Below are 24010 nucleotides of genomic sequence, written 5' to 3'. Positions count from 1 at the left end.
TTGGTTTTGTTGACTGTTTCCTTTGCTTTGCAAAAGCTTTTTATCTTGATGAAGTCCCAATAGTTCATTTTTGCCCTTGCTTCCCTTGCCTTTGGCGATGTTTCTAGGAAGAAGTTGCTTCGGCTGAGGTCAAAGAGGTTGCTGCCTGTGTTCTCCTTTAGGATTTGGATGGACTCCTGTCTCACATTGAGGTCTTTCAACCATTTGGAGTCTATTTTTGTGTGTGGTGTAAGGAAATGGTCCAGTTTCATTCTTCTGCATGTGGCTATCCAATTTTCCCAACACCATTTGTTGAAGAGACTGTCTTTGTTCCATTGGACATTCTTTCCTGCTTTGTCAAAGATTAGTTGACCATAGAGTTAAGGGTCCATTTCTGGGCTCTCTATTCTGTTCCATTGATCTATGTGTCTGTTTTTGTGCTAGTACCATGCTGTCTTGATGATGACAGCTTTGTAATAGAGCTGGAAGTCCGGAATTGTGATGCCACCGGCTTTGCTTTTCTTTTTCAATATTCCTCTGGCTATGCGGTGTCTTTTCTGGTTCCATACAAATTTTAGGATTATTTGTTCCATTTCTTTGAAAAAAGTGGATGGTATTTTGATGGGGATTGCATTGAATGTGTAGATTGCTCTAGGTAGCATTGACATCTTCACAATATTTGTTCTTCCAATCCATGAGCATGGAACGTTTTTCCATTTCTTTGTGTCTTCCTCAATTTCTTTCATGAGTATTTTATAGTTTTCTGAGTATAGATCCTTTGTCTCTTTGGTTAGATTTATTCCTAGGTATCTTATGGTTTTGGGTGCAATTGTAAATGGGATGGACTCCTTAATTTCTCTTTCTTCTGTCTTGTTGTTGGTGTATAGGAAAGCCACTGACTTCTGTGCATTGATTTTATATCCTGCCACTTTACTGAATTCCTGTATGAGTTCTAGCAGTTTTGGGGTGGAGTCTTTTGGGTTTTCCACATAAAGTATCATATCATCTGCAAAGAGTGAGAGTTTGACTTCTTCTTTGCCGATTTGGATGCCTTTGATTTCTTTTTGTTGTCTGATTGCTGTGGCTAGGACTTCCAATACTATGTTGAATAGCAGTGGTGATAGTGGACATCCCTGCCGCGTTCCTGACCTTAGGGGGAAAGCTCTCAGTTTTTCCCCATTGAGAATAATATTTGCTGTAGGTTTTTCATAGAAGGCTTTTATGATATTGAGGTATGTACCCTCTATCCCTATACTCTGAAGAGTTTTGATCAAGAAAGGATGCTGTACTTTGTCAAAAGCTTTTTCTGCATCTATTGAGAGGATCATATGATTCTTGTTCTTTCTTTTGTTAATGTATTGTATCACATTGATTGATTTGCGGATGTTGAACCAACCTTGCAGCCCAGGGATAAATCCCACTTGGTCATGGTGAATAATCCTTTTAATGTACTGTTGGATCCTATTGGCTAGTATTTTGGTGAGAATTTTTGCATCCATGTTCATCAGGGATATTGGTCTGTAATTCTCCTTTTTGATGGGGTCTTTGTCTGGTTTTGGGATCAAGGTAATGCTGGCCTCATAAAATGAGTTTGGAAGTTTTCCTTCCGTTTCTATTTTTTGGAACAGTTTCAGAAGAATAGGTATTAATTCCTCTTGAAATGTTTGGTAGAATTCCCCTGGGAAGCCATCTGGCCCTGGGCTTTTGTTTTTTGGGAGATTTTTGATGACTGCTTCAATTTCCTTAGTGGTTATAGGTCTGTTCAGGTTTTCTATTTCATCCTGGTTCAGTTTTGGTAGTTGATACATCTCTAGGAATGCCTCCATCTCTTCCAGGTTATCTAATTTGCTGGCATAGAGTTGCTCATAATATGTTCTTATAATTGTTTGTATTTCTTTGGTGTTGGTTGTGATCTCTCCTCTTTCATTCATGATTTTGTTGATTTGGGTCATTTCTCTTCTCTTTTTGATAAGTCTGGCCAGGGGTTTATCAATCTTGTTAATTCTTTCAAAGAACCAGCTCCTAGTTTCGTTGATCTGTTCTACTGTTCTTTTGGTTTCTATTTCATTGATTTCTGCTCTGATCTTTATGATTTCTCTTCTCCTGCTGGGTTTAGGCTTTATTTGCTGTTCTTTCTCCAGCTCCTTTAGGTGTAGGGTTAGGTTGTGTACTTGAGACCTTTCTTGTTTCTTGAGAAAGGCTTGTATTGCTCTATACTTTCCTCTTAGGACTGCCTTTGCTGCATCCCAAGGATTTTGAACAGTTGTGTTTTCATTTTCATTGGTTTCCATGTATTTTTTTAATTCTTCTTTAATTTCCTGGTTGACCCATTCATTCTTCAGTAGGATGCTCCTTAGCCTCCATGTATTTGAGTTCTTTCCGACTTTCCTCTTGTGATTGAGTTCTAGTTTCAAAGCATTGTGGTCTGAAAATAGGCAGGGAATGATCCCAATCTTTTGGTATCGGTTGAGACCTGATTTATGACCTAGGATGTGATCTATTCTGGAGAATGTTCCACGGGCACTAGAGAAGAATGTGTATTCCGTTGCTTTGGGGTGGAATGTTCTGAATATGTCTGTGAAGTCCATTTGGTCCAGTGTGTCATTTAAAGTCTTTATTTCCTTGTTGATCTTTTGCTTAGATGATCTGTCCATTTCAGTGAGGGGGATGTTAAAGTCCCCCACTATTATTGTATTGTTGTCAATGTGTTTCTTTGCTTTTGTTATTAATTGCCTAATATAATTGGCTGCTCCCATGTTAGGGGCATAGATATTTACAATTGTTAGATCTTCTTGTTGGATAGATCCTTTAAGTATGATATAGTGTCCTTCCTCATCTCTTATTACAGTCTTTGGTTTAAAATCTAATTTGTCTGATATAAGGATTGCCACCCCAGCTTTCTTTTGGTGTCCATTAGCATGGTAAATGGTTTTCCACCCCCTCACTTTCAATCTGGGGGTGTCTTTGGTTCTAAAATGAGTCTCTTACAGACAGCATATCGATGGGTCTTGTTTTTTAATCCAGTCTGTTAGCCTGTGTCTTTTGATTGGGGCGTTTAGCCCATTTACATTCAGGGTAACTATTGAAAGATAGGAATTTAGTGCCATTGTATTGCCTGTAAGGTGACTGTTACCATATATTGTCTGTGTTCCTTTCTGGTCTATGTTGCTTTTAGGGTCTCTCTTTGCTTAGAGGACCCCTTTCAAGATTTCCTGTAGGGCTGGTTTTGTGTTTGCAAATTCCTTTAGTTTTTGTTTGTCCTGGAAGCTTTTTATCTCTCCTTCAATTTTCAATGACAGCCTAGCTGGATAGAGTATTCTTGGCTGCATATTTTTCTCATTTAGTGCTCTGAATATATCCTGCCAGTCCTTTCTGGCCTGCCAGGTCTCTGTGGATAGGTCTGTTGCCAATCTAATGTTTCTACCTTTGTAGGTTACATATCTCTTCTCCCGAGCTGCTTTCAGGATTTTCTCTTTGTCTATGAGACTCGTAAGTTTTACTATTAGATGTCGGGGAGTTGACCTATTTTTATTGATTTTGAGAGGGGTTCTCTGTGCTTCCTGGATTTTCATGCCTGTTTCTTTCCCCAAATTAGGGAAGTTCTCTGCTATAATTTGCTCCATTATACCTTCTGGCCCTCTCTCTCTTTCTTCTTCTTCTGGGATCCCAATTATTCTAATGTTGTTTCGTCTTATGGTATCGCTTATCTCTCGAATTCTGCCCTCGTGATCCAGTAGTTGTTTATCTCTCTTTTTCTCAGCTTCTTTATTTTCCATCATTTCATCTTCTATATTACTGATTCTCTCTTCTGCCTCATTTATTCTAGCAGTTAGCACCCCCATTTTTGATTGCACCTCATTAATAGCCTTTTTGATTTCTACTTGGTTGGATTTTAGCTCTTTTACTTCTCCAGAAAGGGTTTCTCTAATAACTTCCATATTTTTTTCAAGCCCAGCTAGTATCTTTAAAGTGATGATTCTGAACTCTAGATCTGACATCGTACTAATGTCTGTATTGAGTAGGTCCCTGGCAGTCGGTACTACCTCTTGTTCTTTTTGTTGAGGTGATTTTTTCCATCTTGTCATTTTGTGCAGAGGAGAATAGATTAATGAGAGAACAAAATGCTAGCAGAATAACCACGTCCCCAGAAAATATACTCTAAACAAATCAGAAAAGACCTGAAGCAGTGGGATAAGAAAGGGAAAGAGAGAAAAAGGAAAAAGAAAAAAAAAAAGATAAAGATAAAAACAAAAACAAACAAAACAAAACAACAACAACAAAAGGAAAACCAGAATGTGATCAAATATGATCTATATGGTATATAGATCAGTGCCACACACTAGATTTGGGGTGTATTTTGGTCTTTTAGAAGAAAGTGCCTCCCAAAATTTTAAAGAAAGAAAAACTTATATATGTACAAAAATAAGGGTTGATATGATGAAGGGATGGAATATGACTGTAAAAATGGAAATTATAAAAAATGTTATAAAAGGAATTGATAAGAAGTTGTTTGAAAAAAGAAAGAAGAGGATTTAAAAAAAGAAAAAAGAAAAAGAGAAAAGAAAAAGGGAGAGGATGTGATCAGGCAGGGGAATAGAAAGCACCATATACTAGAGATTTAGGGTATATTTTAATCTGTTAGAAGAAACTATCTCAAAATTTTAAAGAGAGAACAACTTATATATATAAGCCAAAAATATGGGTAACTACTATGAAGGGATAGACTATGACTCTAAAAATGAAAAATAAAAATGTTTTTTTTAAAAAAAGGGATTGATAAGATGTTAGTTGAAAAAGGGAAAAAGAAAAATTCAAAAAGAAAAAAAAGAAAAAAAGACAGTTAAAAAAAAATTAACTTTTAAAGACTAAAGAATCATGGTAAAAAAGCCATGATTTTTATGTGCAGTATTCTCCTAGCGCTGGAGTTCTGCCGTTCTCATTGATCAGTAAACTTGGTCTTGGCTGGCTGTTCTCGCTGATCTTCTGGGGAGGGGCCTGTTGCCGTGGTTCCCAAATGTCTCTGCCGGAGGCGGACTTGCCCCGCCCTTGCCCCCTCCCGGCTAAGTAATCTGCTCGGGTTTGCTCTCCGGGGCTTTTGTTCCCTGCGAGCTTTCCGTACAGCTTTTGAGGCGGAGAGTGAAGATGGCGGCCTCCCAATCTCCCCTCCGGAGGAGCCGAGAACTCGGGGCCCGCTCCTCAGTGAGCCCCCAGAGAAAAGCCGCCAGTCACTCCCGTCTCTCCAGTCTCCGGCCGCACTCCGTGCTCACCCGGCCTGTGACCGCGCGTTTCTATCCCTGGCACCTGACCCTGGGTGGAGTCTCCAAACCCAGCAGATCCCCGCAGTGCGCTCCCGCGCGGCTCCTCCTGGGGGAGGAAGGTGAGTCTCCCCGGATCTGCCGCTTGTTGGGTCCCTGCTGGAGGAGCAGGGGCCCGACTGTGCCGCGGATCACGGTTTATGGCCACCCCGAGCTGAGACCCCGCGCCTGGGCTCCACCTCTGCAGCCGGCTTCCCCGCTCCGATACCTGGGAGCTCTGCCGCACTCAGGCACCCCCGGTCTTTCTGTGACCCCAAGTGTCCTGAGACCACACTGTCCCGGAGGGTTCCACCCCCCGCTTAGCCACCAGAGTGACGTCCCTCGGCGGAGCAGACTTTTAAAAGTTCCGATTTTGTGCTCCGTGGCTCTATCACTTGCCAGAAGCGGCCGACGGAGGCCCCTCCCCCGCTGTCTATCCTCCCGAATATCGCCTCACATTCACTTCTCCGCACATCCTACCTTCCAGAAAGTGGTCGCTTTTCTGATGAGAGAGTTGTTGCTCTTCTTTTCTTTGATCTCCTGTTGAGTTCGTAGGTGTTCAGAATGGTTTGATCCCTATCCAGCTGAATTCCTGAGAGGAGACGAAATCCAGGTCTCCTACTCCTCCGCCATCTTGCTCCGCGCCCCCCCCTTTCCCTTTCTAATCTCCCTCCTTCCTTCCACAAAGTCCCCAGCTCCCCTGAAGAGCTGACCTCAGGGCTTCGTCCTGATCACGGCTGTCTTCTCCCAGCTGGATCACTTCTCGTTCACTGAAGGTGGTGAAGCTTGGCTCACTTCTGCTCTCTCCATCCCAATTCCCGTTGCCGTCTGTGGTGACTTGGACATCCTCAGACAACTCTGGCGACACCACAGCCTCCGGGCGCGTCGACTACCGCACCTCTGGTGCTCCTTTCCTCCACACACACACTCAGGTATTAGCTGACAGCATGTACACGATGGGCCCATTTAGAGAGGTTTCATGTATCTTTAAAACTGTGATACCTATAACTAGAGCGACCATATAATTTATTTTCCAGACGGGGACAATTTTGTGAATGAAAGAGGACACCGAAATAATTAAGATTATACTACTTTTGGAAATATTTACTTATTGATGACAAGTTGGCTTTTGTATTAAGGCACTTTACTTTTCGAATATAAAATAATCATATTCAAAAGCTATTTTCCAAAATAAATTTTCCTTCAAACAGTTAAAAACACTTATATGTGTACATTGAAGAGACATTGAAAAAAACTCTTTTGTACTGATTCTCTGCATATTCAAAACCATAGGCAGAATAATTTTTCCTTGTACTTACTTAAGTTCTTTAATTAGTTTCTTAGCTGAATCTCTCACTAGTAGTGTGTGTCACTGGTATCTTTATAAAGAACTTCTTTTCTGAAAATAGTTTTTGTATTTTGAGGTTTCTGAACAAATCGCAAATTGCGATCGCTTTTAAAGTAAAATGTATGGTTAATGAATTTGAAATTGCTGACACCTTTAATGGATTCTTCTCTGTAGACGTCAATATTTTTAGTTGATAATACACTCTCCAGGTACTGAGAAATTCGGTAAGCTTGGGGCAAATTCTGCTAAATGGATGATATCTTCCAATTGTTTATGTAGATATTTTGTCCCAAGTATTGACACAGGTGTTACCTTTTGCCTCCATTCACAGCAGCATCCTTTTTTTTAAAGATTTTATTTATTTATTTATTTGACAGAGAGAGACACAGCAAGAGAGGGAACACAAGATGGGGGCAGAGGGAGAGGGAGAAGCAGGCTTCCCGCGGAGCAGGGAGCCCGACGCGGGGCTCGATCCCAGGACCCCGAGACCATGACCCGAGCCGAAGGCAGACGCCCAACGACTGAGCCACCCAGGCGCCCCACACAGCAGCATCCTTTAACACACACTTTTACAAAACACGATTTCTCAAGTAAGTCATCTTTATTAATGATTCTTTTGAACACCCCCCCAGCACACATAGATTTCATATCCTAATAGATGAATCCTTGGCAGAAGCTGGAAGTAAAAAGTAGAGCTCAACTAAACCCCATCCCGGCTTATTTTAATGCAGCTATTAATGATAATATCTGGTGAACACATGACAAATGCGGCCCAGTGCTAAAGCTGGGTGGGACCCAGGAGAGCAGGCCTGACAGGAGGGGCTCTCCTATCACACCGACCCGTCCGAAGTAGCTCCGTGGACCTCCATCCGTGCTAGCCCGGCGGTATTGCCAGGGGGCTCCGCTCGGGCTCCTGCCCCACAGACCCAGATCCCACAGCTATTGGAATGGGGCCTGCCGCCCAGCATTGTGCTCTCCCAAGGAATTCGGGGCCAGATCCCCTTGGTCCTCCAGGGCCGTTCCTAGACTGCTCCTAAAGCTAGGGGAGGCAGGTACACAGTGATTCAGATAATAGAGAAAAGGGAGGTGAATCAGGAGTGGCCATGTCGCTGCCACATTTTCTCTGCACCCGGTGGCTGTGTTGTTACCGTGGGCCAGGACTGAGTGCAGAGCAGGTGGCCCCGGGGAACAGGAAGAGCAGAGGGTGGTCCTGCCACACAGCCTGTGAACACTCTCCACGACACGCTCAGAATGCCGTCCTTTAAAACATTTATTAAGCAACTCCTGTATGGTCGTCATAAAAATGAAATTTGCTGAGGGTTACAGAATCCTAATTAGAAATAAAAAAGGAAAAAAAAAAAAACTTCACAAAAACTCTAGTTAAGCCTGTCGTAAGTCCTGCACTCTAGTCTGAACATTTATTTTGAAAACAGTCGTCAAAATGCACATCTCCAGAACCCTCAAAATGATGTATCGTTTTGCCTCATTCTATAAACCTACGATCATCTTTCTCACTCCAAGTTTTGAAGTCTGCAGAACCACACTGGTGAAGGATAGGAGGAGCGCGTGTGGGCGCCCAGCCCCACGCACCCTGCTGCCCCGTAAAGCGTCGGGGGCTGTGCCAGAGCCAGTCAGGAGAGCGGCATGGGCTGGGGCTTCACCTGCTCGGAATTCAGTTCCGAGGCTGTGAGTTGAACTCTGTGCAAATGTTCTGGATGACCCTGGGGACAATTCTGTACAGGCTGTCAAACTCATCTACAAAGAAGGCGTGGTCTTCGGCAGGGTGAGTGGCTATGACTTCCAGCTCGTCCTGGGCAGCCCATGCGACGCCTATCGCATAGGTGATCACTCCTGTGGGGACAAAGGTTAGATGAAGCCAGTGTGCCCAAGGAGAGGTACTGCGCGTGAACACTTGCCTTTCTGTTGCTCTGTTGGCGCTTGTGTTGGGATGCAAACAAACTCAAAATCAGAAATGCTCCCCAAAGCATAAGCACCTGCTATACACCAACAGTAACAGAACTGATAGAGTTGCTATCTCATAGGAGCTTATAATCTTTGGGAGGAAGAAAACCCAGACAAAATGGAGTAAATAAATACGATTTTCATGTCCACGGGCAGTAGAAGGGATGATATTTTGGGACAAGTGAAACTTGATGCCATGCAGATGACATCACAATGCACACGCCTGCTCTACCTGTGTGTAGAGCCAAACAAAATCTCAGAGAGTTTTATTTGTTTACTTATTTTTTAAAAGATTTTATTTTTTTTAAAGGAATCTCCATACCCAATGTGGGCCTCCAACTCACAACCCCGAAATCGAGAGTCTCATGCTCCCCTGACTGAGCCAGCCAGGCTCCCCTCAGTTTTATTTTATTTTATAATTTTTTTAAAGATTGATTTGTTTATTTTATGGGGAGGAGGGGCAGAGGGAGAGAGAAACTCTAAGCAGACTCCACGCTGAGCACAGAGTCCAATATGGCGCTCGATCACATGACCCGGAGATCATCACCTGAGCTGAAACCAAGAGTCGGACACTTAACAGACTGCACCACCCAGGCGCCCCTCCCCTCAGTTTTAAATGCATCAAAGGTCAGGTCAAGATCTTCCTAACCTCAAACAGTGGAATTGAATTACTTTAGGCTTGAAGGTGACTTTACACGCCATAAAATGCAATCTTGTTCCCAGTGTAGAAACCCTTGCACAAGGACCCAGAGAGAGGGTGACCCAGCATCTGCTCCATCACTGACATGAAGAAAGGTTTTCAAGTTAAGGGAGTGACCAGCAGTGCTGAATGCTGCAGGAGGTCACGTGAGATTAAAACAAAGTGCTCGCTGGATTTAGAAAAAACCAAGACATTGGTAGCTTGGTGAGAGCAGTTTCGGGGGCACAGATGCCAAAGGAACCAAATGAGCTGCTGTGTGTTGAGAGTGAAAAAAGCAATGAAGATGTGGGCGTGCAACACATAGAGCTAACCCTTTCCAGAAGTTTGGCTGTAAAGAGAAAGGGAAGGGGAGCAGAACGTGGTGTCAGAGTTTGTTTTTGTTTTTTTGGGAGGGATCCAGCATGTCTAGATGCAAATGGGAAAGAGTGCAGGGGACCAAAGCTGCAGGACTGCAGTGGGGAGCAAGAGGCCAGAGGGAGGAGAGGACAGACTCAGAGACTAGGCATCTATTCTCAGTGGGGAAGCTGGGAGACTGGTGGGTGGTTCTTGATTGGGGTTGGGGGCGGCTGGCCAGCAGGGGTTTGACCTTACTCTACAAAAGCCTGTTCCCATGCCTGGCATGGGAGGCTGGCAGAGTGGGGTCAGCTACATGGCCATGAAACCGAGGGAAGAGCCAGGGTGTGGCCTTCCTGCCCAGCCACCCGTGGTATCCCATGCCACCATGTCCAGCATCTCCCCAGTGCCCTGTTCTGCTGATTGGAGAGCAATCCACACCTCACATGGTTCTGGCCCTAAGCTGCTTTTCAACTGTGGCTCATTAAGCTGCATTTAAGCTGCCAGTCCCTTCTCTTACCTCGCCAGTGTCTTTTCTCTGCATATTGTCTACATTGTTGTCTACGAACGTGAGCACTGGGCTTAAAACATGCTGCCCAGAGGCAGTGGGAACAGATTTGCTGCAGAACATGGCTTAGACGGACTAAGCCCTCGTTTTTGCACAAAGATCAAAAGGCTGCCCCCCAATAAAGACAACACAAACGGTATTCAAAATTCAGCTTTTCGGATCCTCGAGTCTACCCTCTTGGGAACCTTCTACTAGCAATTCTGACAGATGGTCAGCCAGCCCTGCTGTGGACACTTCTAGGGACACAATGCTCATTGTCTCCGTGTAATTGGCATCTATTGGTCCTAGTTCTTTAAAGCTTCCCAGGACATCTCCCTCAGTCTTCACTTCTCCTGATGAGGAAGCCAAGGATAGCCTTTGGGTGAGGCCAATGGAAGTCCACTTAGAAAAATAAGTAAGAGTGGGGCTGACCGTGAGGTGGAGACAGATGTTTGGACATAGCAGGAGAGCCCTGGGCTTGTAGTCAAGAGCTGGCCCACCAGGCTCTGCCCACTCACTTTGGAACTTTTAGTAGGTTCCTTCTGAGCCTTCAACCATCTCCACTCTGCGGACATGAGCCCAAGGGATGCTGTGACTGCTGGCACGCAGACCATCTCCGACCTTGCCATTGTGAGTCTGCCCCACAGGCTCTACAAGGGTGAATCACTGCTTGAACCTGCTGTCGGCTTACTCTGGTTTCCAGAAAGCAGAACTGCTGGTCCATTAGGGCTTGTTTGTTTTTACCCCTCCTTGTTTAGGGAAGGATTCAAAGCAGCTTTAAAGAATACTGAAAATCCTGCAAACTAACAGAAATTAAATGCAGGCACAGAAGGGAGCCACCCTGGCCCCAAGTGAGTCTTGTACACTAACACTTATCTATGGGTCATGGGTGTTCACTGACAACTTGGTTTACTTTTATTATCGTTACTATTATTATTATCATTGGGGGTTTTCTTCAGGTTGTTTGTATTTTCATGGTATTTTATGGTACTTTTGAAAATGGTGATTAAACATTGATTCTGTGGAAAAAGGCGTTAAATGTGACTGATTGTCTAAGCATTTACAAAAATATTTTTGCTCATTTTTCATGGTTTTAAACTCTCTGTTGCTCTCTTACAAATTTTTACTTGGAAATATCTCTTTAAATACTTTGGATGAAAATTCCTTTGAGGTTTCCTCAAAACCCCCAACATCTGGCTAGCAGTTGCTTACAAAAAATAGTACTTTTCTTTTAAAACGCTAGTTTTCTTCAAATTTCTGACACAATTTGGTGGTCTTCAGTAGAGATTACAATAATGAGTCAAATTCCTTTTCAGTGTGTTACACCTTCGTGTGTAAGGCCTCAGAGCGTCGGACGTAAAGGAGAGGGCTGATGTTCCCGGTCGCCTATAGGCCTGGGGTTTGCCACGACACTTTGGAAACCACCTCGGGGCTCCCGCCTTTCTCCTTTGCTGCTCAGCGAGGCTAGTCGTGTTTAACAACACCCCTAATGTGTTCCCTGTGGTTTTGAGCATTTTATTACATGGTTGACAAAACCAGAGCCTAAGAAGACGGCCCCTTCCTTGTCCCACTGGCCCACCATGGCCCCGAGATGCTCAGCAAGACCAACTTACCCTTGTGATGGGCAACCATGGCCGGTATTCGGACGTCGTCGTAGGACCTCCCATCAGTGATGAGGATCATTAACTTCCTCTTGTTGGGCTTGGACTTCTTGAAGAGCTGTTCCAGGGCGTAGTTTATGGCGGTCCCTGTGCTGGTCCCACCGCTCCAGTAGCCCACCCTACTGATGGCACTGAGGACGTCGGAGCTGGTGGTGTAATCTTCAAACCCAAATTCCAGGCGCTGTTCGTAGGTGTACTGCACAACCCCGATCCGCGTGTCTGTTTCTGAAATCTCAAACGCTTTGGTGATGTTGGCCACAAACTGGAGAACTGTGCGGAAGTTGCTCGTGCCCACACTGCTGGAGCCGTCGATGAGAAAGCCGATGTCGGCGGAGTTCCAGCAGGTCTTGCTGCAGGCCAGGCGGTCAGTGTCACAGACCCGCTTCAGCAGGGGCTGCACGATCTTGTGGAGGCTGAACCAGCTCTGCACACTGAGCGAGTAGAAGCCGTTCGTTCTGCACACCGCCTGCAAGACAGAGGGGAGGGGTACTCGCCAGCTCGGGTGTCGAACTCTCCAGGCGGTCACCATGACCCCGACCGCCAGGGCAGGCAAAGAAAGAAGCAGACAGACTCTTGTTTTCTGCACTCTTCTTCCTACAGCTCTTTCTCTACCTCGGTCCACCCGGTCAGATGCCCACTGGGGTCAGCCCTGGACTCACTCCTACTCCCTCGGCTGGGTCTCTGCTTTAGGGGAGAGCCATCGGTGAAGCAAATCCTTCAAGAGAGAGGTGAACCACTGGTTTCAGCTTCATATTTATGCCTCTCTGGGCCCCTCGGTTCATTTGTACGGGCAGCTGTCTATAAGATTGGCACTGGTGGGCACCAACATCTGAGAGGATTAAAGAAAGCTTTTGTTCTGATCGGGAAAACAAGATACAAGAGAAATAGCTAGAGGAGTGTTTCCAGAGCGGCCCTGCGCCCAGCAACAAGGGGTCCCACACATATGTCAGGAGTCACACTAGATGTTCTTGAGAGATTCTCTCATAAACCCCCTCCTAACCCCACAAGGTGGATCTAACCCCCCTTCATGAAGGAAACGGGGGGCCAGCTGTGAAGGGACATCCTTGAGTCCCTGAGACTGGAACACAAATCTCTCTGCCTTCAAAACCCCAGCTCTGTCCTCCAGACAACCCTGCCTCCAGACAAATGAGTATTTATTGACTTGTGCCCAGGTTTGTTCCAGAAAAAACAAGGCAGCTGCAAATAAACATGGATCAACCTGGCCTGTGTGCTCCTGGAAGGGACCAGGCTTGTGTTCCTAAAGTGAGGCGTTTTCTCCTTGCCGCTGTCTCTCCGGGGGTCACAGGGAGATTCACAGACCTGGTGACTATACATGAAGTTCTAGAATTGACCATTTATTTTAAAACAAGAAATGACTTTAAAATGTCCTAGGAAATACTTTTAAGGGGTTGCAAAAACCTAAAAGAGGCTTATAAATCTTTCCATAGCCTAGGTGGTATTTGAGATGAGTGTCCCGGCTGAGCTGAGTTCTAGCCAATGGACAGAGTGGGGGGAGTCCCACCAGGCACTGGCTGAGGTCATGGAGGGAGAAGGCGGTGGTGCTGGGCATGGGCAGGAGACACTGGGCGTGTCAGGACCACACTCCAGAGGGCCTCAAGAGTAATGGGGGACAATGAAGGGTTTGGAGCAGGGCCCCATAAAACTGGAAGAGCTCATCGTCAACATGAGTGGGCTTCACTGTGAAATGTACGCCAAACTGGGGAGCCCAGACAGGGAGACAGACCAGACGTAGAGTGCTAGCTTGCCCTAGGGAGGTGGCACTGGGAGTTGATAAGGCCTCCTGGGATGACTCTGGGCCTCTGGGACAGCTGTGGGGCCCTTCATGTGAAGTCTAGAGGAGGAATGAATTTGGTGGGAAAGATGATGCACTTAGCTTTTTACATGTCAGACTTAAGGTTCTTCAGCACATCGGGTGGAGAAAAGCCAATGGGCTGGAACAGATGGCTACAGAGCTCAGGAGAGACCAGGGACAGGGACAGGATGAGGGTGTCTGCTGCTGGTGAGGGAAGGTGGGAGCTGTGGCCTGGCGGGAACTCCAGGGAGAAAAAGCCCAGTGAGAGAGGAGGAGAGGGCCAAGAACCGAGTCCGGGGAAGTCTACATTTAGGGTACAAGACAGGAAAGAGGAGAGAGCAAATGAAATAAGAGCCACATTGGGTCCTGGAAGTCAAGGGGGATGAGAATTTCAAGGATGATCGAGTGGTCAGCAGCTTGGTATGGTGCCGGAAGTTGAGCCCTATCAGATCTGGAAACACAGACTATTAAAGCTGGAAGGGCATCAAAGACAAGTCAGGACAAGACATTCCCTTTCTTCTCTTCCTCCCTCCCTTCCTTTCTTTTCCAAGCTGGGGCCTTTTCTTTGGAGGCAGGTTTATGTGGAGCCCCACTGTGTAACACATACAAAAGGTGAGCTGCTCTGTTGCAGTGGGTTCAGAGGCCTGGGTCCCCATCTGTCCTACCCCCATCTGCTGCTAGCTGTCTCTACAGGACCCAGGAGCAGGGTTTGAAAACCTGATCTCCCTGACCTGAGCCATTGCCTTCCTTTTCTTGTTTATCAGGTTGTTTAATTTGCAGTGTGTGTGTGTGTGTGTGCGTGCACATGTGGGTAAGCAAGTATATGCGTGCCCGTGTGCGTGCTCATGAGAAGCCCTGCTGGGCTGCCTGGTGAAGGTGCCCTGGGGAGCCTCTATCTGAGACCTCAGGGACGCCGCTCCTCCTGAGGTGCTGGTGCTGGCCTCAGTTCACCAGGGCAGTGTGGGGTCTTGCTCTGAGAGGGCAATTCCAGCCCCTCACTTACTAGCCTCTCACTGGAGGCTTCCCTGCCTAGAAGTAAGCTCAATACCCGTTTGAAGGCATGAGAACAGTCTCGATGGCTGTTACAGCTACGCAAAGTGCAGCGGATGCTGGTGTTGGGCGGGTCCCTGGGGCAGTTCCGTACCTTATTCGAGAAGTTGGGCTCCGCCATGTACTGCTTCTCGTTCTCAGTGGCACCTTCGACGGTGATGAAGAAAATGTTGATTCCTGACTCTCTTGCGAACCTCGAAGCCTCCTCCACCTTGTCCGTGGGCCAGCCGTCCACAATCACCACGGCCACGTTGGGAGCACTGCCTCTGTTCCCATTAGCTTTGGAAAAGAAGTTCTTGGTCATGTAGGAGATGGCCCGACCTGGAAGAAACCGAAAACTCATGCGTGGAGTGACCGTGATCACGTGGCTTGGAAATAGGGGCAAGATCCCAGCGACTTCCAGACGGCCAGAGAAACCCTCTCATGCCCTCCCTTTGCGTGTTTGTTTCTCTTTTTTCCTTTTTTAAAACCACATGAACTATTTTGAGGCGTACAGTTCAGTGGTCTTACGCACATTCACATTGTACAACCATCACCACCATCCGTTTCCCTCCCCCATTTCACTTTAGAGCTTTCACTTCTAATTCTCTATTATTAAAAAAAAAAAAAAAGAGTCTTAGGGACCAGCAAACAGATGAGAAAGGCTTCCATGGGAGTAAGAGGGTCCCTTCTTTGCTGGGTGCTCGAAGTGCACAAAGCTCTTTCTGGGAGTACGGGGTAGGAGCGGCTGGCCTTGAGTGACAGGAGCCTCTTCTCGGCCTCCTGCAGCTGGGGCTTGGCCAGCCTGGGGCTCCAGGGGCTGCGGGGTGTGGATGGCTGTATTCCAGGTGCAGTGGCGTCTTCTGTCCAGTTCCATGGGAGGGGCACAGGTCTGGCTGGCCAGGGAAGCGCGGTACTCACTGAGAACTGAGGCACTGCGTTCCAGCCCTGGCTGTGAGGACCCAGGCAGCCCACTTCAGATTTCCATTTCAGCAGAAAGCCACAGCTGGGAGGTGTAACAGAGCCGCCAACATAGCTTCCCAAAGCACTTGTTTCACACTGTCTAGGACCTCAGGAGTTTCTCACTGAAGGAGGGGGACCAACTGTCCCAGTTTACTGGGCCTCTCCCAGTGTAAGTGCTGAAACCCCATATGCTCCTGGGTAAATTGGGATGACCAGGTCACTGTAGAGTTAGCATAACTGCAAATAAGAAGACAGGGCTCTGTGGACCCCTGTGGGGCATGGGGGGGATGGTATATCCATAAATCCCCTGAAATTATACACAATATTTTGTGTATATAAGTATTTATTTAGGTAGAAGAGTAGCTTTCAGGAGATTCTCAAAGCAGTCCTCAATCTAAATAAAATCAATCTGAAGTCTTAAGACTTTAGGACTGGAGCGCCTGGGTGGCTCAGTCGTTAAGCGTCTGCCTTCGGCTCAGGTCATGATCCCAGGGTCTGGGATCGAGCCCCACATCGGGCTCCCTGCTTGGCGGAGAGCCTGCTTCTCCCTCTCCCTCTGTCTGCTGCTCTTCCTGCTTGTGCCCTCTCTCTCTCTCTCTGTTAAATAAATAAATAAAAATCTTTAAAAAAAAAAAAGACTTTAGGACTAAAATCATTACACTCAATGTTTTTTGGTTTGGGCCAGGATTCTGGCTCCACTGGCTAGTGTAATCTTACCTGGTAAATGACAGGATCAAATAGTTACATACGTACGAGCTGGAGAAATGGCTTGGAGACCCCACGTGATCGGGCTGCACAGAGCACAGCCGCTAAGGGGAAACAGCCACTGAGAAGAGAACTGCCTTCACAGCCAAGGGATAATGTCCCTAGAGGCCCAAGGCATCCAGCAGGCCCCTCTGGCTGAATGTTGGATGCCTGTAAACAGAGCACACCCCTGGCCTCACCCAGTCTTAAATCTGGAGGTCACAGTCCACTAGTGCTCAACCCCAGATCCCATCCACCTTCCAGCATGTCTTGAAAGCTGAGGCCAGAACTCCGAAAACCACATTGTTGGGACTCCCTTGCAGCTACAGCCCTGGATTTGTGCTAATTTCATGAATCAATGCGCACACATGAGATTTAGAAGAGGGAAGTGAGGCAGAGACCGTATGTACTTTTGACTCTGCTATTTCTGCTGCTGAGCATCTGTAGGGTACTTGACTTCTCTGGGTGGTGCTAGAGGAACCTATGTCTGGTCTCTAGCTTTGTTGCTGTTGGGGTGGGAGGGTGCAGAACGTGCATTTTGTGGGTGTGAATGGAAAAGGCAAGGCCTGGTTTGGGGGCTGACAGCTGTAGCAGAAGCCCTCTGATTGTGGGGCTTCTTGGCGGAGTCAGATTCCCAAAGAGGCTGTGCTGGCAGAATTGAGAATGCAATTTCCTGATCTTGGAAGAGACAGCAGCTCCTTAGAGGTCCAGGCTCTGCAAGAAGCCATCAGAAGTCATCTCTCAAAGTTCATCCTCATTCTTCAGCCCTTTTGATTATTCTCAAAACCATTTAGTACCTAGGAATAAATCCCTCTCTGCTTCAACTGCTGAAATGGATCCTGTTCTCTGAACCCAAACCCTGATCAGTACAGGGCAGAAACAGAAATATGCTATCCCCTAAAAAAGGTATATGATTTTATTAAGACACCACTCTAATCCCATCAAGGATAAGGATATAGGGTATCTTCTGAAGTTTCAGTCTTATTCCATGATTCATTACTGGAATGTCATTGATTTAAGTACTCAATTGAAAACAAATCAGAAATCAACTCTATCATGTTTAATACGAGGTGATATTGATTTGGGGTCCTGGATAGCAGTGACTTGGCCAATGTTTTTTTGGCGTTTTTCAAAGGCTCTTCATTTTCAAGATACTACTATACTGGTCTACAGAGATGTACACTGTATCATATTTACAGTAACTTCAAAGATGTTTCTTCAAAGACAGGTCTGTGTGCACTCTATGCCAAGCCACCGCGGCTCACTTCTCCATTTCTTTGGATGTTGATGATACAAAGAGGTTCCCTGAGAGGCAGACAGCCGTCCCAGTGCCCCCAAAGCCAGACCACCATTTATGAATTGGTAGGTTGGCACACTCACTCACTGGCTCACTGGCAGCCTCTGAGCTTGGTTAGTGTGAAACTGTTTCCCAATGGCTGGTTAGATCCTGGTGAACTGATAAAATGGTGTCTGGACCTGCCCCATGCCGGCTAGACTTGGACTTCTGGTAAACCCGCCGCCCCACCTCCTAGCCACCAAGGCTCGGACATCTTGGGAGACTCAGCTTGAAACAAAGAACCTGTCTCTCTTTGTACAGCCGTCACTGTAACAGGAGCTCATTGGAAGATCCCCAAGGGGCGCTGTGGAGCTTTCTGAGTGGAATTGGTTATAACATTTAATGTTACATACTTGATGACTTGTCAGCCAACCAGGAAACAGTTATAATAGCAGTCCTGCTTGTCCCAAAGCTGCCAACCCGAGGAACCAGGCATGCTGGAACTCTCCAGCATACGTGTGATAATGATTCTTGCCCCTAAATTCGATGATACTTTAGAAAAAATACAAATACTATGTGAGTCATTTCTTGATGGATTATTATTATTTTTTCACACAGAGGGAGAACCGTGGAAGCAAAATAGAATGATGTGAATTTGGATCGCATACCTGTGTTAGAAAGTCCTCCTCTCTGGGTGATTTTCTCTATGGCCATCTTCAGATCCCGGGAATTCATGTGAGTCCTGAGGTTAAATTGGGCAGCAGGGTTGTCTCTGAAGAGTGAGAATCAGAGAAATAAAAATTAGCTGGGAAGTTATTATCTTTGGAGGAAAGCAGAAATCAGAGTCAATTCTTTTTTTTTTTAAAGATTTTATTTATTTATTTGAGAGAGAGAGTGAGAGAGAGAGCGCAAGAGGGGGTAGGGTTAGAGGGAGAAGCAGACTCCCCACCGAACAGGGAGCCTGATGTGGGACCTTGATCCCGGGACTCCGGGATCATGACCTGAGCCGAAGGCAGTCGCCTAACCAACTGAGCCACCCAGGCGCCCCAGAGTCGATTCTTTTATATACAAATAGAATGGAAGCCGCTTCAAAGCCTTAAGCTGCATTTTATAAAATGCCCCACTGTGGACAGAAGTAATGGTCAGATGGGAGGGCTGGGGTCTTCCTCAGTGTGTGTAGAGAAAAGTGGTCTGTTCCAGGCCTCAGGGTTCTAGTTTTGATTGTGCTGCTTCCTCGCTGTGTGACCTTGGGAAGTCACTTAACTTCTCTGGGCTTCGGTTTCTTATCTAGGTAAATGCAAAGATCACAGCATTCACACTGCTAAAAAACAGGATGACTGTCAAGTGGGATTTTGCAAATGTCAGCGTGTCCCCAGGCTGCCCCAGACCCTCCTCTCCAGGGAGAAAATTCTAGCTGATAGCCACTCCCTGGGTTACCCCTACACTGGAATTGCATCTTAACTGTGGTGTCTAAGAGAAGACATCCTTCATTTTCTCATTTTATGGTTCCTGTGACTGGGTGAGAATATTCACATCTTACCCAAAAGGTTAAAATCTATTAACCAAAAAGTCGGCTGGAGAGGAGGTGGAGTAAATAAGTAGAGAAACAGAATGAGAATCCTTTTCTACAGGAGTCTCTGTGGGTAAACTGGGCAGATACGCACGGGAGCAGCCGAGCAGAGGGTGTGGATGCATTTTATGACCAGGTGGGAAGGGGGCCGGGAGGGAGGGGGGCTTTGTCGGGTGGGTGTGTGCTCTCACACCCATGACGAAGTGGGGATGCACAGCAGAAGCATATCTCATAAAGCACTGACACTTAGCCATTGGCAGGCTTCAAGCGAGTGTGACCTCTAAGGTCCCACAGGACCCCGCACTCCAGAAGAGCCTGCACTTGGTTCCATGCTCTCATGTTGCCATCTTGAAATCCTTAATGTTTGAAGCTAGGGCTCTGCAAATTATGTAGCAGATCATACCTGCAGGTGTCTAAGCCTTCGAGGGGAGGGAAAAGACTTCTTTTAAAAAGTAGACTCCACACCCAGTGTGGAGCCTGAAGTGGGGCTTGAACTCACGACCCTGAGATCAAGACCTGAGCTGAGATTAAGAGTCGGCTGCTTCACTGACTGAGCCACCCAGGTGCCCCCCCCACTTTTTTTTTTTTTTTTTTTTTTTGTGAGGGCAAAGACTTTTAAAAGCAGCCTTTCCACGAACACCGGGAATAGGTCTCGGAAGAAGCAGCTCTAGGCAGTTTAGGTGGGAATTCCAAGGGGACTTATAGTGGATTCTTAGCAAGTCCTTGGGGGGACCTGGCAGCGTGGTCACCAGGAAACCAGTTCCCTAGGACTGAGAGGAGACATCCTCTGCCTCTCTCCCCGCTTCCCTCCCCTGCTCCATCCCTATTTTCCGACTTTTCTAGCTATCTCCAGGTGATTGATCTCTGTCAGAGGAGAACTCCTGGAGGCTGAAGTGTGACCCTCTGTCCTCCCCTTTATTAGTAAATATGAGGGACATGGGCTGGTTCTGAGACAAAACCAAAGTGAAATTCCCAGCAGGCATGCTTATCTCTGTGAGAGGGGTTGGGAAACTGGGAGGACCAGCTCCCTTTGGGGAAGACAGGGAAGTTTAAAAGAAGCTCAGGGAGAAGGGTGTTGGGGCCAAACCCAACCAGATGAAATGCCACCAGATGAAAACCAAGGATTCGACAGAAACAAACAACAGTAATGACAAAGCCAACTGCAGAATGAGGAAACGTGGGCATGTTAGCTGAGTCCGACCTTCCTCTCAACCTGTGTGTGGGGTGAAGCCTCGTGAACTGGGGCTACAGTAACACAACCCCTGTGCAGGTCACACAGAGGAATCGCACAGAGAGGGAGCTCTATTGCTCAAAGGCTTTCGGGTTTATATTCTTTACAGATCAATATCGGCGAATGCTGAACTTGCCCCCTAGCCATCAAGACTCAAAATGTGGGCTCCATCTTTACTTGCTCGTCCTAGGGCCTGTGAGTCCTGTCAGTAAAATCCTGTAAGTCCCTCTGTCCAAGATCACCTGCTTTTATCCCTCCTCCATATGCCTGCAGCGACCCTCTGAGTTCAGGCACCTTACTTCTTGCTGTTTCTATTGTAAGCATATTTGGTCTCTGGAGAGCCAACTGTATGCATATCTGCTTAAAAAAACTCCTCCTCTACTCAAAAATCATCAGAGGCTCCCATTGTTAAACTTCATATTTTGGCTTTCAAAAGCCCATCCATAATTTAATTCCAACCCATCACGTTCATATGGTGCTCTCTGTCTCCATCTCGGTCTCTCCCTCTCTCTCTCTCAGGATAGCCTATATTCTAGGCAGAATGCATGGCTCACTATTTCCTGGTTTTCTAGCTAGCTTTGTGTCCTTGCTCATGAATCCCCTCATCTGGAAAACCCAAATGTGCCCACCCTCCAGATCCAGCTCCCTGTTGCCTCCCTCCTGCCCAGCTTACAGCCTCTGCACCTGACGCTGCTTCTCTAACCCACAACACCTTACACAGCCCATAGCACCTGTAGGCTCTCAGTGAACAGTACTGAAGAAACACACATTTCTTCTTTCTTCTTCTGTGCATCTCTACATCTAAATGCTGGCATTGCCCAGGGTGTATCTCTCCCTCATGCCTCCCTCTTCAATGTATGCACTTCCATGGGAGAGCTCATCAATTTCAGTCTCCTGGGCTTCAGAGACCATTCACATGCCAACAGCTGTCCAGTGCACATTGGCCGGTCCTCTCTCTTGAACCCCAGATAGACATAAAATGACTCCCATCCATCTCCATCCGGAATGCACTGGGTGGTGCCTGGAGGTGGTCCACAACCATCTCAGGTTTGGTATTTCCAAAACTGAACTCATATATCTTCCAAATCTGCTCCATCCAACCACCCATATTCCCTTCTGTATTCCCTCTTCTCACTCACTGTCATCCCAGCAGAATGCATTGTGGTGAGGCTTTCTTCATCAAATGCCATGTCCTGTCAGACCAACCTCTTAAATATCTCTTGTCTCTCTTGCATCCTTTCCATCCTCATGTTTGGACTTTGATCTTTACTATCTTGAACTATTGCTATAGCTTCCTACCTGGTCTTCCCAGAGCGGCCTCTGCAGGGGACCTTTTATTCAATAGGCTGTCATGCTGATCAGAGGCAAATTAACCTGGGAGCTAATAATACCTCTTCCAAGGGGCCTAATTTTGTATTTGTAATTTTGTGCTCTTTTTCTTAAAAGGACCCTCGAACTGCATAAGCTTCAGAGTTCCCAAAGTCTTGCTCTTCCCTTGGTGACCAAAGAATATTAACTTTCTCAGGGCCTAAAAAAATAAAATATGAGTCGAGCCAAAACAAACAAAATATTATTGGCTATAAAATGAAAAGTTGCAAACTTGATATTGTCAATAGTAAGTATGTAATTGTCGACCAAACATTAACACAACATCCAGTTCATTAATTGTAAAATTTTAAACTCATAAAACTTGAATACATTTGAAAATGATTTGTGGGCTAGATCTTCTCCCTTGCAAGATTTCCCGAGTATGTCTGATGATTGTGAAGAAATCATAGCTAATCATAAGCTAATCATTTGCTCATACACAAATAACTTAAAAAGCAAAAATATAACATTTTTTTCCAAAAGTTTTTCCAGAAAAAAATGTATTTAAATGTAGAACTTAGTCACTTAGTCACATCCGTGGCATTCCCCCGAATGCTGCTGAGGAGGCTTAGTATTGAACACTTTGCAGAGCAATCGATTACCTGTCTCTTTCCCATACTACATTTACAGCCAAGTCTTATTCGCAGTGGTTACGTTCTATAAAGTTACTGCAAACATCAAATTAGCAAATACTGAATCATTGCTCCTAGGGGAAATATTGGCTTAGGTTCCTGTGGGCCTCTGGTCATGACATTTTTGTCAGTAGATCAATATATAAACTTGTTTTATGTACATTTCTGTTGGAAGACACCTAATTTAATGTATATTTGTTAAAAATAATTAATCACATGCAATATTTCTGTTTAATAAAACACCAGCTGAGAAGGGTTTAACAGCTTTCTGACCCTGGATAATGTTACTATAAATTTCCTTGGCTCTTAACTTCACAATCCTGTCCACTATATTGTGGTTGTTGTTTTTCACATCAGTTGTCACTTCATGAATTCATTAAGTTCAGCTACTTCTCCGTAGCTTCATCAGGCATTCTAGTTATTACTTTAGCATTTTCTAGAGCAGAATCACATACAGATCGGTGGTTTTCCTTTCTTTTTCTGAAAGTGCTGAATCATTGGCTCATTGACATTGAACTCATGCCTGAAGGAAACCTATTGAGCAGTTGCCGTTTCTCTGTAAGTACCTCACAGCCTTCTTGTGCTTAGAACACTAGAGAGCTTTCCAGCACTATACTTGGGGGCCATTTAAAATAGTGAAATCACCAATGAAAAGCACAAAAATAGGAAAAATGTGGCACTAAATAGATTGCGACGAAGAGACTTGTTAACAGCATGGCAGCTGAAACAAGAAGGCAGAACATTGCCTCGTTTGACCTCGGCTGGGACCGTGCTTCAGGCAGCTCAAATCCCACCCCTCTGCCGAGCTAGTCTGCAGATGGCTATGAAAGTACCATGAGAATTTGCTTGCAAATATGGAAGCCACAAGTCATGAAGACTGACTGTTACTATTTGAGAACAGGCTCTATGTCCTAGTGTTTCCTATCCCTAGTGCTTAGCATACAGGGAACTAAACAGGTAACTGTGGAATAAATAAATGAGGAAAGCTCAATGTCCTCTCCTTTCTTGGATCATCCTTACTGGAGTTGAACACTCTGCTCCTGAGCTCCACACTGATCCTTCTCTTTATTACATCATAGAGGTGGATGAATCCATATACAGAGGCAGACAGATCAGTTATTCACATACCCAATGAATAGATGCTTTTAATTTTATTTAGTGTTATTTCTTTTAAAAATATTGCCTCCCTTACTAGATGGTGAAGTCCTGAAAAACACAATCTCTATCACATTTGTTGATTTATTTTTAATGGACTGAAAATTTGGATCAGAGGACCTCTGAAACTCTCCCGTTGCTAAAATTATTACTACGGGCAAAGCTACTGAGCCATTCATCAAGCGACTTACAGACAAATGTAATCAAACCACTTAGAAGAATTTTACATTGTATTCCCTGCAAATGACATAGAGCTTTGTGCATGGTAAACACTCAATAAATCTCCATTAAATTGAAATGTAGTTAAATCATAGGAATGAATGATACGTCCTTAACCTGCAAACTGTAGCAGCTCTTGGTACCAGCACACATGGGTGTGTGCATCCTTTTTCGGGATATGTAGGC

The 24010-nt window shown here is 45.7% G+C and overlaps 1 protein-coding gene across 2 annotated transcripts in view; it reads right to left on the bottom strand.

Annotated features, from left to right (window-relative positions):
• Positions 1-7203: 7203 nt before the first annotated feature.
• Positions 7204-24010, bottom strand: part of VIT (vitrin) — a 101265-nt gene continuing 84458 nt past the window's right edge. For both annotated transcript variants that reach the window (XM_035000906.1, XM_035000907.1), the window contains 4 exons: positions 18318-18421; positions 14782-15008; positions 11777-12290; positions 7204-8472 (listed from right to left, as the gene is read on the bottom strand). In XM_035000906.1, coding sequence (XP_034856797.1) covers positions 8294-8472; positions 11777-12290; positions 14782-15008; positions 18318-18421 — 1024 coding nt within the window. In that variant the 3' untranslated portion in view covers positions 7204-8293. The remainder of the gene's footprint in view (positions 8473-11776; positions 12291-14781; positions 15009-18317; positions 18422-24010) is intronic.

Source organism: Mirounga leonina, unplaced genomic scaffold (assembly GCF_011800145.1).
Source record: "Mirounga leonina isolate KUSES-001 unplaced genomic scaffold, KU_Mleo_1.0 Mir_125, whole genome shotgun sequence".
In the NCBI taxonomy this organism is placed as follows: domain Eukaryota; kingdom Metazoa; phylum Chordata; class Mammalia; order Carnivora; family Phocidae; genus Mirounga; species Mirounga leonina.
The sequence above is the reverse complement of the archived record's forward strand: the minus strand, read 5'-3'. Positions and strand labels throughout refer to the sequence as shown.